Source organism: Hibiscus syriacus, unplaced genomic scaffold, assembly GCF_006381635.1.
Source record: "Hibiscus syriacus cultivar Baekdansim isolate YM2019G1 unplaced genomic scaffold, ASM638163v2 tig00111166_pilon, whole genome shotgun sequence".
Lineage (NCBI taxonomy): Eukaryota > Viridiplantae > Streptophyta > Magnoliopsida > Malvales > Malvaceae > Hibiscus > Hibiscus syriacus.
Window position 1 is genome coordinate 158,074 of NW_024063008.1, and position 17,157 is coordinate 175,230.

Consider the following 17,157-nt stretch of genomic DNA (forward strand, 5'->3'; position numbering starts at 1 on the left):
TGTGATGGCACTGGTGATCCACATGTCAACCTTGTATGACCACTTTCCTTGCACAGACTACATGTCGATCTCTTCTTCTATTCACCCTTAGACGGTATACGATCGTGACTTTTTGGTCGGCCAGGTAGTCTTCTGTCCATGGCTGGTGACAAAACTGTTTGTAAGTCATCTGGTATGTCCCACTCAGAAGGATGTGGAATAAGGTAGACAATCTCGCCATAAGTATATCGATATACTTCTGTAGTGTAGCAATCCATAGCGTATGCGCTTGAATCATCTTGGTTTAGATGAAGAGAAACTTTTATAACATGGCCACACGGATAACCAGATGTTTTCCATTTCATACAACTACACGTCTTTGCATTTAGATCGACAAGCCCATTTAAGTTATTATCCAGTACTTCAAACAAGTGTTTGAACATGGTTCAACTCTCCATGACGTTGACTTCACAACACGTTTCGTTGTCTTTTTTCTGTCCATGATGTAACACGATGTTCCAATGTTCCTGTAAATTTAAATAATAATACTTAGTAAAATATATGATAAGTTACGATTTAAAGAAATAATACCTGCATGGTTTCTTTTCTTGTAGTACCACTGTTGAATAGAGGCTCGAAAAAACTCCATTAACATAGTAATGGGTAATTTCCGGGAATGACGACTTAGAGCGTTGATTGATTCTGCACTATTAGACGTCATGAAACCATATCTTGCTCCAAGTTGATGTACTCTTGACCATCTTTCAAACCCGACATCTTCTAGTGTTTGAGCACACTGAGGCAAAACATGTCTTAAACAGTTTATATGCTTATTAAAATCCACTTCCCGATAAGCTTTTACAGCATTCCAGTATGTCCATTTGTGATTTTTTATACCAGCAGACCTTGATTTTAGATTTCTATACAAATGAACACCACAAAGTCCATGAAAAGCATCTGGGAAACACCTTCTAACAGCGTTGTCAATTAAGTTTGCCCTATCGGATATGATTGTCAGATTGCTAATAGGAACTATGCAATCCCTAAGATGCCCCATAAACCATGTCCATGAATCAGAGGTTTCAAATTTGCCAACCCCGTAAGCTATTGGCAGTATCTCATTGTTAGCATCCATGGCTACTGCTAATAAGTTTACTCCAAGGTATCGACCTTTTAAATGTGCTCCGTCAACTATAATAACTGGGCGCATGCAATTAATAAACGAACGAATCTACAAAATCATATACACAAGAAATATAATCATTTAAATGTGAAATGCATGTAACTAACAAAAATGAGTCAACAAAATTATATTGATTTACTAACCGCAGCACCAATGGCGATAAACATCAACTCAAAGCGTCCATCTCTATCTGTTACGATTTTTCTATATCCGATAGCCGTCTTCCGCAACACTTTCAATGAAAATTTTTCCTCTAGTTGTTATGCAGAAAACAAGGGGAAATGGGCCTCTATATTTCGTTTTAGTTGGTTTTGCATTGTTTGTAACTGGGCTAGGCTGCTATTAACCTTTTCTGGTTAGAGGATTGATGGTTGTTAAGATTTTCACGGGAAAGGTAATTTCTCTAGGAGCTGAACTTGAATTATACATATAGTAGAGAGTTAAAAATATAATTTTACAGTTTTTAAAAGAACTAAATCACCATTTCATCATTTTAGGAGCAAAAATATAATCGTGCATCAAATTATAAATAGATAACTTGAAGAGGGGCCGCTTTATAATTTGACCAATTTTACAATAAGGGGGATTGAGTGTTCCCATGAAGCATGTTTCTTAATCATTGAACTATACGGTTTACAGATATTGGAAGGAACATATCCTCCAAATCCGAGGCAGTCAAAGCTTCCACACTATTAAACTCTTCGCTTCCAAGCATGTCCTTGTCCCTTAATACTCTTTTACTTTCCCTTAATCATCAGATTTAAGCAACTCAAACCCCAGAAGAAATACCAAAAACAAGCATACTGTAAACAACCAAACGTGTACGTGTTTGTCATCACAGACCAGAAAATATCAACATTTGTTTGGAGAATCAGGAATAATGGACCCACGGTTCTGAATTTCCCACACGTGTCAACCTGTTGTGTTGCATGCATCTTACACCCTTTTACCCCACTATTTTTATACTCTATCCCACTGCCTCCTTTCGCTTTTCATTTCTCTTTACATCAAAACATAACATCCATGGGGAAACAAGGTTCTGTTTTCCACAATAATCCCTCTTTACTTTTCCTGCTGTTATTGCTTTTTGAAGCCACAAACGTTGGTGGAGACGCCCGGTTGAACCACTGGGAATCTGGAATCCGACTGCCTTCAGATGAGCCGCAAGGTGTTGATGATCAGGAACTCGGAACAAGATGGGCTGTTCTCGTGGCTGGTTCAGCTGCTTTGGTAATTACAGGCATCAGGTAATATTAATAAAGCATTTATCAACTATAATACCACTTACTTTTAGTCTGTAATACTGGTTTGATTACATGGGGATGCAAGTGCAGGCAGATGTATGCCACGCCTATCAGCTGTTAAGGAAAGGAGGATTGAAGGAACAGAACATCATCGTGTTTATGAACGATGACATAGCCATGAATGACCTGAATCCAAGGCCAGGAATCATCATCAACCATCCCCAAGGCGATGATGTTTATGCTGGTGTTCCTAAGGTGATATAGACTGATACTAGTCTTTCCACTCAACTTGGTGTTTGAGCATACTTAATTTTTATAGTTAATATTGATGGGTCTGTATGGAATGGTAGGATTACACTGGTGAGCATGTTACCGCTGCAAATTTGTATGCAGTACTTCTTGGTAACAGAAGTGCATTGAGTGGTGGAAGTGGAAAGGTTGTTGATAGCAATCCCAATGACAGAATCTTCATATACTACTCGGATCATGGAGGCCCCGGGGTTCTAGGGATGCCAAATATGCCATTTCTGTATGCCATGGATTTTCTTGAAGTCTTGAAGAAGAAACATTCTAGGGTACCGATTCCCTCACTGTTCATCAGCCCAACGGTCATAATATTTGAATATTATGAAGGGGTATCGATTCCCTATGAAGGGGTACCGATTCCCCCCATTCTGGGCAGCCTATTTTTGTAGAAAAATCATTCTCAAACGGCTCCAAAACATCCCCAACGGCTAGATATGACTTCAAACACATTCCAAGCTATAAATACAAGCTAAGGACACTTGAAGAAGTAAGAGAACAACTATCCAAGTAATCAAACACAAGAGAAGAGTTTTTCATTCTTATTTCATCTTTCTCTTGTAAATATTTTGTTCTTGTGAGCTTAATTCTTGTAAACACCTACCTTAGAGAGGTTTTATTGTTTACATCTTTTATCCTTTTGTAAAGGGGAAAGGTTCTAGTTTAGCCCGTGTAAAAGCTAGGGAAGGTTCTAGTTTAGCCCGGAAAAACTAGGGAGTTGTAAGGTTATCTCTTTGTCCTCAAAAGAAAGAACAAATTAGTCAATTTGTTGGAAAATCCTTGGTGAGGAGCTAAGGTAGTAGACATATACTTTGATTGAGAAAGTCAAACCACTATAAATCGCTGATCAATTCTCTATCTTTCAATCTCCTTACTCCCTAAACACAAAATCGTTCCGACCCCTCTTTGCAAAATCGTTCCGGTTGTCGTTTCGAGCTTCCAAAAATCCTAACACGTTGCGATTCTGGAAAATCGCAATGCGAATTTGTACTATCGCATTGCGATTCTTCATAATCGCGTTGCGATTCTGGGAACTGATTTGCGATTTTGGAGATCGCGTTGAGATTTTTATTTCGCATTGCGATTTTGTTGGTCATTTTGGCAAATCCAAAAAAAGTTGGTTAAAATCGTATATTATAAGGCATTTTTTGTCACTGAGGTTATTTTCTCTTATTATAAACCACGCGATGTCTAATTAGCATATCCCTTACGAGTATTGGTATAATTTTGTAGGCTAAAGTACATATATGGTGATACTAATTTGTTGAGTTTTTTTTAGTAGGGAAAATCTCACGTGCAGCGTTAATATACATTTAAAGAAATGCGCTAATCTTTTATTATTATTTTTTTTAACAAAATCGGTAAAAAATTACTAGAAACATTATTATTTTTGCCGATTTTGTTATTATTGGGCACTTTGCCGGAAATGTTAAAAAACATTAATGTTTTAGGTAATTTTTTACCGATTTTGTTAAAAAATAATAACAAAACCAGTAGCGTCTTCTATAGACGTATATTAAGGTTGACGCACGGTAAACTTCTCATACATAAATGGTTTCAACTCTTTTGTTGAGATTTTTTTGACTATGTTTATAAAATTTTTTGTTGAGTTTCTCTTTAAATTATAAAGTATTGTTTTATTGAGTCTTTTAAACTATTCAAAAGTATAATATGGTCATCCGATCATAGGATATTGTAAATGTCATTGTCTCTAGTTTGGGTCTAAATTGCCCAACTGCAAATGAGACAAGATAGATCGTGAGCTACTTGAGATCGACTTGATCAAAACTCAATAGATACTCTACTTAAAAGGACTCGACTCGAGTTTTTAATGAGTCAAAACGAGTTACTTGATAATCTACTTGAAAAGCTCACGAGCAATAATATAATACTCTACTTAAAAAGACTCGACTCGAGTTTTTAATGAGCCAAAACGAGTTACTTGATACTCTACTCGAAAAGCTCACGAGCAACTTAAAAAAATAATATATTAATTTAAAAAAATAAACTAGTAATAATTTACTTTCATGTGTTGACTTTTTTTATAAAAAAAATATAGTTTAGATTTCATATAGAGGTGTTCATTTTTTGAGTTTAACCAAATTAACTTACCGAACCATATTAGTTTAGTTAATTCAGTCGGTCACCGAATTAATTCTGTCGGTGAACGATTAATTACCCGAATTAACCGATAATATTAAATATTATATATGTTATATATATAAATACATATGTTAAGCTCAAATATATTGAGAATTAAGACTCAATTATTTTTTAGCGATACTAAACTCATTAATTATCAAAACCTAATTAAATTTTAACTCAAATAAAAAATACTTTTATTAATTCAAATTAACCTAACTAAAAAAATTATATAAATTTTTTTGTTTATCCAACTTTGATCAATTCGGTTAATATTAAAAAAAAGTTTGGTACGGTTAACGGTTAAAGAAAAAAAGTTTGGTTAGTTCGGTTAATGGGAGTTCGGTTCTGTCGGTGACCGAGTTAACCGAATGAACAATCATTTTTTCATATACTTAAGGTTCGAGTTCCAGTTGAGCTTCAACTGAGTTTAGTTTAAGATTTTTTTATTTCAAGTTTTTTCGAGTTTCAATTCATGGTTTCAAATTCTAGTCGAGTTTGAAAATTTTATAATTTTCAAATTATAAAAGATGATTGTGATGGCACTGGTGATCCACATGTCAACCTTGTATGACCACTTTCCTTGCACAGACTACATGTCGATCTCTTCTTCTCTTCACCCTTAGACGGTATACGATCGTGACTTTTTGGTCGGCCAGGTAGTCTTCTGTCTATGGCTGGTGACAAAACTGTTTGTAAGTCATCTGGTATGTCCCACTCAGAAGGATGTGGAATAGGGTAGACAATCTCGCCATAAGTATATTGATATACTTATGTAGTGTAGCAATCCATAGCGTATGCGCTTGAATCATATTGGTTTAGATGAAGAGAAACTTTTATAACATGGCCACACGGATAACCAGATGTTTGCCATTTCATACAACTACACGTCTTTGCATTTAGATCGACAAGCCCATTTAAGTTATTATCCAGTACTTCAAACAAAGTGTTTGAACATGGTTCAACTCTCCATGACGTTGACTTCACAACACGTTTCGTTGTCTTTTTTTCTGTCCATGGTGTAACACGATGTTCCAATGTTCCTGTAAATTTAAATAAATAATACTTAGTAAAATATATGATAAGTTACGAATTTAAAGAAATAATACATGCATGGTTTCTTTTCTTGTAGTACCACTGTTGAATAGAGGCTCGAAAAACTCCATTAACATAGTAATGGGTAATTTCCGGAATGACGACTTAGAGCGTTGATTGATTCTGCACTATTAGACGTCATGAAACCATATCTTGCTCCAAGTTGATGTACTCTTGACCATCTTTCAAACCCGACATCTTCTAGTGTTTGAACACACTGAGGCAAAACACGTCTTAAACAGTTTATATGCTTATTAAAATCCACTTCCCGATAAGCTTTTACAGCCTTCCAGTATGTCCATTTGTGATTTTTTATACCAGTAGACCTTGATTTTAGATTTCTATACAAATGAACACCACAAAGTCCATGAAAAGCATCTGGGAAACACCTTCTAACAGCGTTGTCAATTAAGTTTGCCCTATCGGATATGATTGTCAGATTGCTAATAGGACCTATGCAATCCCTAAGATGCCCCATAAACCATGTCCATGAATCAGAGGTTTCAGATTTGCCAACCCCGTAAGCTATTGGCAGTATCTCATTGTTAGCATCCATGGCTACTGCTAATAAGTTTACTCCAAGGTATCGACCTTTTAAATGTGCTCCGTCAACTATAATAACTGGGCGCATGCAATTAATAAACGAACGAATCTACAAAATCATATACACAAGAATATAATCATTTAAATGTGAAATGCATGTAACTAACAAAAATGAGTCAACAAATTATATGATTTACTAACCGCAGCACCAATGGCGATAAACATCAACTCAAAGCGTCCATCTCTATCTGTTTTGATATGAGTTACCAACCCAGGATTTTCAGCTTTAAATTGTGACAATAAGCCGGCAGTGGGCAAACGATGCTTCTGGCGACCCCCTCAACAATTCCACGGCATAACATTTGGCTCTCCAAGCTTGAGAATATGAGATACTAATCTTGAACCGAGCATTCATGTCAGTCATAATTTCATGTCCCCGATATACCCTACCATTCAAAAACATTAACTCAGCCGAAAACCACCCAACACCTTTTTGTTTGCCTGTCTATGGTGAGGAAAACTTGGGTTCTTGAACATGTATGTTTATCAATAAAAGTCCTAACTTGAAAAACATTTCGCAATCTTTTATCCTCTTTGCAATCATACACCCACATACAGTTTTTGTCATCATACACCTTGTTTCGAAACGATCTTTGCTTGATTTGTTAACTTTTAGTTGATAGCCATCTTCCACACATTTCGTATACAAAGCTATCTTCAAGTCTTCCTTTGTATCAAAACAATCATCTTTCTTGATACGAATAATTTTTGTGTAACAATCAACTGCTATCTTACCAACTCTTCTTCCGGTATCTGAAGTAATTCTGGCATATTCCAGTTATACTCCCGTTGCATTTTCTTGGGGACTTTCTTTGGGGGTTTCTTCTTCTTCTTTTCTTCTTCAGTGTTATATGAATTACAGAATGGATGTTCAACATGTTCATTTACAGTCGTAACTTCCTCCTCATTATCATCAACAACATCTTCCTCGACAACGGCTGTTTCATCATCAAAATTTAGGTATTGACCAATATCAAAATCATTACACGCAAGGTCTGTTTCTTCTTCTGAAAAATCATCAAAATCCGATTATTGACCAAGATCAAAGTCCGGGTATTGACCAAGATCAATTTTTGAATACTGACTAGTACTCATAATTTTTTCTGTTGGCTCATCATCGTCTAACTGGTCAATACGAAAACCGGAATTTGGTGCTGAAAGTTTATTGGGATTTGGATTAGGGAAAGGTTGTGGGTTTGAGATTGTGTTTGGTATTAGAAATATGGTGAAACAATATTTGCTTGGTGATGAAATTGTGGTGGAACCATTAAATTTTGAGCACCATAAACTAGGGTTGAAAAACTTAGTTGATTACTACCCGCTACTGACCCAACTTCACTACTTCTAGGTTTAACAACATACAATGTAACATCATCACTTGAAACACTAATGTAAGCAATGAATCGTTCAACATCTTCATTGTCGGTTAACAAATAAACTTTACCATTTCTCTGATAAGATAGCCTAAATCCACTTAGGGGCTCTAATTCAATTTATTTGCAACACGTAACATTAGAGTTTCATAAGTTAACTTTTTTAGTGACAGTTTTAGTTGAAGATTCATGGGTAAAGGCATATATTGTAAAACACCATGAACATTCTCCCATGACCCTCCAAAACACAAATCTATCCAAACATGATCAACATTAGATGATTTCATTATTGTAAATTAATTTACTAAACAAACGAGCTGCGAAACTAAAACCTGTTGCCGGATGGGGAAGGATGTCGTTGGATATAGGAACGGATGTCGCCGGAGAGAGTGATAGATGGAGATGGAATAAGTTGCGATTTAGGGATTTAGGTTATGAGTCGCTGCTGCTGCGTAGTTATATACCCAAAACATTTGTGTTGCGAAATTAAAACCTGTTGCGAATTCAGAAATCGAATTGCGAATTTGAAATTCAGTATTGCGATAGCCAGAATCTCGTTGCGATTTACAGATTCGCATTGCGATTTACGTATTCGCATTGCGATTTACGTATTCACATTGTGATTTACGGATACGCATTGCGATTTACGTATTCTCGTTGCGATTTACAGATACGCGTTGCGATTTACGTATTCTCGTTGCGATTTACGGATACGCGTTGCGATTTTATGTATTGTCGTTACGATTTACGGATACGCATTGCGGTTTTACGGATACTCGTTGCGATAGTCAGAATCGCATTACAATTTATATGTTCGCGTTGCGATTTTCATATTCGCGTTGTGTTGAACTATGTTTCGATATAACAATTTAAGGCAAAATGGTTTTTTGCACTTGAATTGAATTTACAAAATGTATTTGGACTTAATTGAATTTATTCAAATTTTACAAAAATAATTCAAAGTTCTTTTAATTTAAAATTGAGCACAAAAATGTTTTTATGAATAGTAATTTACTATTTGAACAGTAAATTACTATTTGAACAGTAAACCACTGTTTGAACAGTAACCCGAGGCTCAAAAATTCCAATATGTAAAAGGGGAACCGATTCCCCCCAAGGGGGTACCGATTCCCTCACTGTTCATCAGCCCAATGGTCATAATATTTGAATATTATGAAGGGGTATCGATTCCCTATGAAGAGGTACCGATTCCCCCCCATTTGGGCAGCCTATTTTTGTAGAAAAATCATTCTCAAACGGCTCCAAAACATCCCCAACGGCTAGATATGACTTCAAACACATTCCAAGCTATAAATACAAGCTAAGGACACTTGAAGAAGTAAGAGAACAACTATCCAAGTAATCAAACACAAGAGAAGAGTTTTTCATTCTTATTTCATCTTTCTCTTGTAAATATTTTGTTCTTGTGAGCTTAATTCTTGTAAACACCTACCTTAGAGAGGTTTTATTGTTTACATCTTTTATCCTTTTTGTAAAGGGGAAATGTTCTAGCTTAGCCCGTGTAAAAGCTAGGGAAGGTTCTAGTTTAGCCCGAAAAAACTAGGGAGTTGTAAGGTTATCTCTTTGTCCTCAAAAGAAAGAACAAATTAGTGAATTTGTTGGAAAATCCTTGGTGAGGAGCTAAGGTAGTGGACGTATACTTTGATTGAGAAAGTCAAACCACTATAAATCGCTATTCAATTCTCTATCTTTCAATCTCCTTACTCCCTAAACACAAAATCGTTCCGACCCCTCTTTGCAAATCGTTCTGGTTGTCGTTTCGAGCTTCCAAAAATCCTAACACGTTGCGATTATGGAAAATCGCAATGCGAATTTGTACTATCGCATTGCGATTCTTCATAATCGCGTTGCGATTCTGGGAACTGATTTGCGATTCTGGAGATCGCGTTGCGATTTTTATTTCGCATTGCGATTTTGTTGGTCATTTTGGCAAATCCAAAAAAGTTGGTTAAAATCGTATATTATAAGGCATTTTTGGTCACTGAGGTTATTTTCTCTTATTATAAACCACGCAATGTCTAATTAGCATATCCCTTACGAGTATTGGTATAATTTTGTAGGCTAAAGTACATATATGGTGATACTAATTTGTTGAGTTTTTTTTAGTAGGGAAAATCTCACGTGCAGCAGCGTTAATATACAGTTAAAGAAATGCGCTATTGATTTTATTATTATTTTTTAACAAAATCGGTAAAAAATTACTAGAAACATTATTATTTTTGCCGATTTTGTTATTATTGGGCATTTTGCCGGAAATGTTAAAAAACATTAATGTTTTAGGTAATTTTTTACCGATTTTGTTAAAAAATAATAACAAAACCAGTAGCGTCTTTTTATAGACGTATATTAAGGTTGACGCACGGTAAAACTTCTCATACATAAATGGTTCAACTCTTTTGTTGAGATTTTTTTGACTATGTTATAAAATATTATTTTGTTGAGTTTTCTCTTTAAATTATAAAGTATTGTTTTATTGAGTCTTTTAACTATTAAAAGGTATAATATGGTCATCCGATCATAGGATATTGTAAATATGTCATTGTCTCTAGTTTGGGTCTAAATTGCCCAACTGCAAATGAGAAAAGATAGATCGTGAGCTACTTGAGATCGACTTGATCAAAACTCAATAGATACTCTACTTAAAAGGACTCTACTCGAGTTTTTAATGAGTCAAAACGAGTTACTTGATAATCTACTTGAAAAGCTCACGAGCAATAATATAAATACTCTACTTAAAAAGACTCGACTCGAGTTTTTAATGAGCCAAAACGAGTTACTTGATACTCTACTCAAAAAGCTCACGAGCAACTTAAAAAAAAATAATATATTAATTTAAAAAAAATAAACTAGTAATAATATTAACTTTCATGTGTTGACTTTTTTTTATAAAAAAAATATAGTTTAGATTTCATATAGAGGTGTTCATTTTTTGAGTTTAACCAAATTAACTTACCGAACCATATTAGTTTAGTTAATTCAGTCGGTCGCCGAATTAATTCTGTCGATGAACAATTAATTACCCCGAATTAACCGATAATATTAAATATTATATATGTTATATATATTAAATACATATGTTAAGCTCAAATATATTGAGAATTAAGACTTAATTATTTTTTAGCGATACTAAACTCATTAAATTATCAAAACCTAATTAAATTTTAACTCAAATAAAAAATACTTTTATTAAATTCAAATTAACCTAACTAAAAAAATTATATAAATTTTTTTGTTAATATCCGAACTTTGATCAATTCGGTTAATATTAAAAAAAAGTTTGGTACGGTTAACGGTTAAAGAAAAAAAGTTTGGTTAGTTCGGTTAATGGGAGTTCGGTTCTGTCGGTGACCGAGTTAACCGAATGAACAATCATTTTTTCATATACTTAAGGTTTGAGTTCCAGTTGAGCTTCAACTGAGTTTAGTTTAAGATTTTTTTATTTAAAGTTTTTTCGAGTTTCAATTCATGGTTTCGAATTCTAGTCGAGTTTGAAAATTTTAAACTCACTAGTTTTTAAACCGATTGAGCTTTATTTTAAAGTTTTTATGTCGAATCAAACTAAAAAATACTCAAATTCGATTCGGTTCGTTTACATCCCTATGCACAGCCGTTATTCCATAATTCTTTCATATTTAGTTTCTGTTGAACCATTGCTAGCTTAGTTTAGATGGAGAACCTTTCACTGTTTTCTACGGATAAACACAAAAACAAAAATGGTAATCCAAATAAAAGTGCCAAAATTGTGCCTACCAAAACAAGGAAAAGACAAATAAACCAGAAAGACATGAGGCGTGAAATCAGGCCTTTGTTCTGCAGCTCTGTAGTGTCATTTTCTGGTACAAACAATTCACTCATGGCAATGACAGCTTACAGCCAAATTTTCATTTAGTGCTGAAAAGAGACAGAATTACCTAGAAGTGTGTCCGATTGGGATATTTATAAGTTTAATTTAAAATTAATTTAAGTCAGTTTTAATTACGTTCTTTCAGAGGATATGTGAATTTTGATATAATTATATAAGTATGCTCCTTAGTTATGTTTTTCAATTTTTCAATTACGTTCTTTCAATTAGTATAGAGGATTAAGACTTTTTTTTAATTATTAGATTCTACTTAATTATTCATCTTTAATTATATAAACATATAAATGCTACCTAATATTTATTCTTTCTTACAATTTTTCCAAGGTTTAAATCTACCTAACTCACAATTATAAAATAAAAAAATAGCATGAATATAATAAAACTAGGGAAAAAATCTGCGTCAATGGTGACGAGACAGTAATCAATTTTTTTGTGTATATCTAATTTATTGTACGAAACATGGATCATACACTAATTTTGTCTGCTTTATTACATTAATCTACTTAAAGGCGACAAATTTACTTGCAGAAATTGCATACACAAGTGGACAACCACTATTGCGTTTGCGAAATTTAGTAAATTTCCAAGCCGATGACGATTATTGCAAGGCTTAGACCTTGGAGGGATCACCATTTGCTAATGGTTGGTAAAACGTAATTATCCTACTTCTATACCTCAGAACCTAACTAAGCCCTTGTAGCTTATAATTTTGTTTCATCTGTTCGGGTAGTTGCAGGTACAACGTACTTGTTGGCGGTCCACCCGCAGCTACAATAAGTAAAAGAATTTGATCAAGTCAACTAACTTATTTTAATATTAATTTATTGTGATCACATCAATTAGCTTCGTAAATGTTATTTTTTCTTGAGATTTTTAATTCGAGCAATTACATATGCAGTGTATGTGTACGTTATAATGATTAAGGGAAAAATCATAAACATATATTATTTTATAATCAATTAAATTATTTTAAAATTTTGATTTATTGCATAATAAAGATGATACAGTAGTAGAGGCGAACCGATCAGAATGGCCCAACGTCGTTTACTTCTGCCCCAAAATCATTAGCATTTGAAACCCATAAATGACCCAGTTGTTGATATTTGTAGAATGAACATGAACTGGCATAGTGAGCCAGATAGCTGTTGAACCATTTTTCTGGCTTTTTGTTTGGGTTGCTACGTCAATGGCAACTTAATTAAGGCAGATGTTGATCAGGGATGGATTAAAAGAGTAGTTGTTTAACCATTTTTTTAATTTTAAATTTTTATATAATTTATTTTTTAATATATTATATTAATAATATATGTTCATCTTTCAAAAATTTTATAAGTTCATTCTTTGATATTATATCCTACGCCTGTCTCTGGATGTGATTTCTTTTGTTTTGAACATGAAGACTGAATGTTCACATATGTTGATGGGTGTTTAATTAAGTGATAAATATTAATGTTTTACATGAATTTTGGTCAAATATATAATGCGGAAAATAATAAATTGTAATAGTCATTTTTCCTACATACCCCATTTACAACAATCAAACGGACCTCAAGTCCAACCCAACCAACCCCAAATAGAACTCAACTTGAAACCTAAACCAACCCCAAATAGAACTCAACTTGAAACCTAAACCAACCCTAAATTTAAACCCAAACTAAACCCAGACCTGAAACCCAAACAGACCCCAACTGGAGCTCGAAATAAACCCAAACACAAAGCTCAAATCAAGACTTGACCCGGGGCTCAAACCAAGCCCAACCCTAACCTAAATCTAACTCTAGGATAGTCGCCCCCAATACCCCAATCATCACTCGCCGTTTTCTGCCCCAATGCCAAAGGGATTTCACACACGCCACCACTACCCAGCTGCTCCACACAACTGCAGTAAATAAAAATAAAATGTTTTATTAAAATCACATGGTTTTTACGATGTCCCAATCGCACTTTAAATGATTAGTGACGACTCCTCACATTTCAAAATTCTTTTCAAAGAAAAATTTCCAAGTCGGTATTGGTCTTTCCCTGCCCGGACGAAAAATGGTGTCGACATAAATTTATATAATTCAATATATGAACTACATATATCTATGCATACATGGTGCTCTATGCGTGTATATATGTATATATATATTTCTAGCTTGTGTTCTACGTATGAATATATACACACACGTACCTTGTGCTCTACGTATGAATGCTGTTCCTTGTGGAAATGGTAATTATTGCTACAAAATATTTTAAGCAAATTTTCCATTAGCATCCAACACCGTGTTCCTCCTCCTAAGCAAAATATTGCTTGAATTATAAGAAAATAATATAGGCAAACTTTATATAAAATTAATGGGATTTGATGATTTAGATTTGATAAAGGCTGCTCAAGGTTCCACTTTCCACATTAATTACAAGGAAAATTATATTACCAGAAAGGCCTGTCACTAATATTATTAGAATAATATATTTTAATTGACTCTTTTTGATGTCGTTCAGTCCCCCACTTTTATATACAAAAATATTAATAAGTTCATAAAAACAGACAAAACCATTAGAAAAAAATGTTGTTTATATATAAATATATACATATAATACTAAAATTATTTAACAATAACCCCACCCATAAGTCGAAATATATTGTGTGCTTAAATACATTTAAATTTATATTTTTTATATGTTATAATAATAATATTATCAACTAGGCATTCTTGCATGTTACAATAATAACTTTATCAAATAAACGGAAAATTCAAAATATAACATTTAATTGTTATTGTTCATTAATTTGGATAAAATTTATTAATTTGTTCAATCAAATATAATAATAGTGATAAATTTAGTTTTGAATTCATTAAATAATCTGATAAAAAAGATATTATATATTAGAAGATTCAGATTTGAGTAGCTGCCCACGTAAAAGATAGGTAGCCAAAGTGAATGGTGAGCAAATTGTTAGCAAAAAAGGCCTTTTTCCGCTTGTTAAACGTGGGGAACCGAAACAATAATGGGTTGACATCAACAATGATTAACCTCAGACCCCACCATTACTTGAGATTCAGCTCACCCCACTTTTCCTTCCCTCGTTACTAACGCAAATCATTTTCAAACCAACAAAATCAAAATAATTTTATTAACAAATCATGTCGTACCGCTAATATTCCTTATACATTCGAAAATGTCATATGTTGCATTACAGAAAAAACGGGCTTCAGAACTATTTTTCTTTTTTCCTTTTAGTTGTCATTAGCTCTCATTGGTTGGTTACCTTGTTTGCTCTTGTCACTAATACGTTCAATTAAATGGCACTTTTCTACACTTTCTAAAAATATATATAAATAAATAATCACTTTTCTAATTCACTATCTGATTACATCATTAAAAACCATATGTTACGAATTATACGGCAATGCGTCTCTCCTCCTGAACTCTATCTTGCGCAACTGCCACTATCAATATATGGTTATATTAACAATACAATCAAGTACCATCTATTTAGATCATATGTTTGCAAAATGTTAATCATTCTATGCATGACTTGAATGTCCAAAAGAGTCTATAAAATATTTTTTCCCTATAATAAGTTAACATTATTTGTCATATGCAGGTATGGTTTGAGACTTCACTAAAGTTCCTGGGATAAATCGCTTCATTGCTTGTAATAAATGTGGTAGCTCATTGTACTATGTATCCCAATCTGCATATGTCAACTTCATTACCTTCATTTTTGCATTCCAAACCTTGTGTTATTTTAGTTGTTATACAAATTAGCTTTGAATAGATGCAACTAGAACAAGGGATCCTTGGATTCTTCTCAAACAACACTTTCACGTAGTCGCATATTACATCGGAGTCCAATAGTCAGTGGCCTTGTTCGATTGAGTTTCGCAAACATATGTGAGGACCATTGTACCTTGTGATGACCCAAGCATATCTTGCCTCTGAATTTTGGACTCTGATCTTCCACTTGCACTTTGGGTCGTATTTAACACATTTCGCATATATGGTTTTTTGGTTGGACTCTGCAACATGGACATCAACATGGCCTTTAATGCAATACTCTTTAATCGTCAGTGTAACTTCATATTTTCTCTAAATTGCATCCCAACCAAAAATTCACCAGAATTTTTGAATGATTCAACCATGTGGTATGGAGGTATATTTGGCATGTCAGGGAATTCTGGTGCCCTCATCGCATCATAGTCTATCTCGTACATGTGAGGGGTAGGTTGATACGGTGTCAGAACTTTATCAGTGGCTAGGTTAGGTGCACAACCACAACCAAAATTATCATCGTCGGCCAAAATCTGTTCCTCAGTTTCTTCATATTCGCTGGAATCATCATGTATTTCTCCCCATCGATTTTCAACATCAACATCAACATTCAATTCCGAGTTATATATGTTTCTCTCCTCGTACTCTGTTGTTGCGGATGTTCCACCAACTTCATTTCCACTTTCCAATAGCGCCATAAAATTGTTTATTAATCTGTATGTCGGGTCATCAATCTCACTTCCGAAAGCCATTTGAGATGAATCTCCAGCCATATTTCTTGATGACCCAGGAACATCAGATATCTTACGCAAATCAACAAATAACTCAATAACTGAAATATTTGTTGACCCATGTAATCCAATTATGGTTCCAATATGTTGGGATTTTTATGAAGCTCAATCGATCAACCAAATAATTTACCAAGAGGGGGTGAATTGGCTTTTGAGTTTCAGGAGTAAGGAGTATAAAGGATAGGAAAATTTGCACAAGGATTTATAGTGGTTCAACTTCTCAACCAAGTCTACATCCACTACCTTAGCTCATCACTAAGGATTTTCTAACAAATTCACTAATTTGTTCTTTCTTTTTACATGATTAAGAGATAACCTTTACAACTCCCTAGATTTTCACAGGCTAAGCTAGAACCAATACCGTTATACAAAGGTATAAAAGAAGTAAACAAGAAAACCTCTAAAAGGTAGGGTGTTTACAAGATTAAGCACACTAAAACACTTATATTTACAAGAAAAAGGAAAATAATAATGAAAAGTTATTCTCTTGTGTTTGAATACTTGGATAGGTGTTCTAACCCTTTTTCAAGTGTCATCAACTTGTTTTTATATGTTGGAATGAGTTTGTGACTATTTTTAGTTGTTGTGGATGTTTTGAAGCTGTTGGGGATTAATTTTCTACAATAAAATTGCCCAAGACATGGAGTATCAATACTCCTTTAATGAGTATCAATACTACCTTTGTAATATTTAAATAAACTAGCTGTTAAAGACTGTTGGGCTTGACCAGTATCAATACTATGCTTCACGGTATCGATACTACTATATAAAGTAGTATCAATACTCATTTGAGTATCAATGC

At 34.0% G+C, this 17,157-nt stretch overlaps 1 protein-coding gene across 1 annotated transcript; it reads left to right on the plus strand.

Moving 5' to 3' along the window:
- Window positions 1-2,177: 2,177 nt before the first annotated feature.
- LOC120155269 (vacuolar-processing enzyme-like) lies at window positions 2,178-15,419 on the plus strand. The gene is made up of 4 exons (XM_039166843.1): window positions 2,178-2,409; window positions 2,497-2,661; window positions 2,757-2,998; window positions 15,398-15,419. Exons 1-4 carry the CDS (start codon window positions 2,359-2,361, stop codon window positions 15,417-15,419), a joined length of 480 nt encoding a protein of 159 aa, XP_039022774.1. The 5' UTR covers window positions 2,178-2,358.
- The last annotated feature ends 1,738 nt before the right edge of the window (window positions 15,420-17,157 follow it).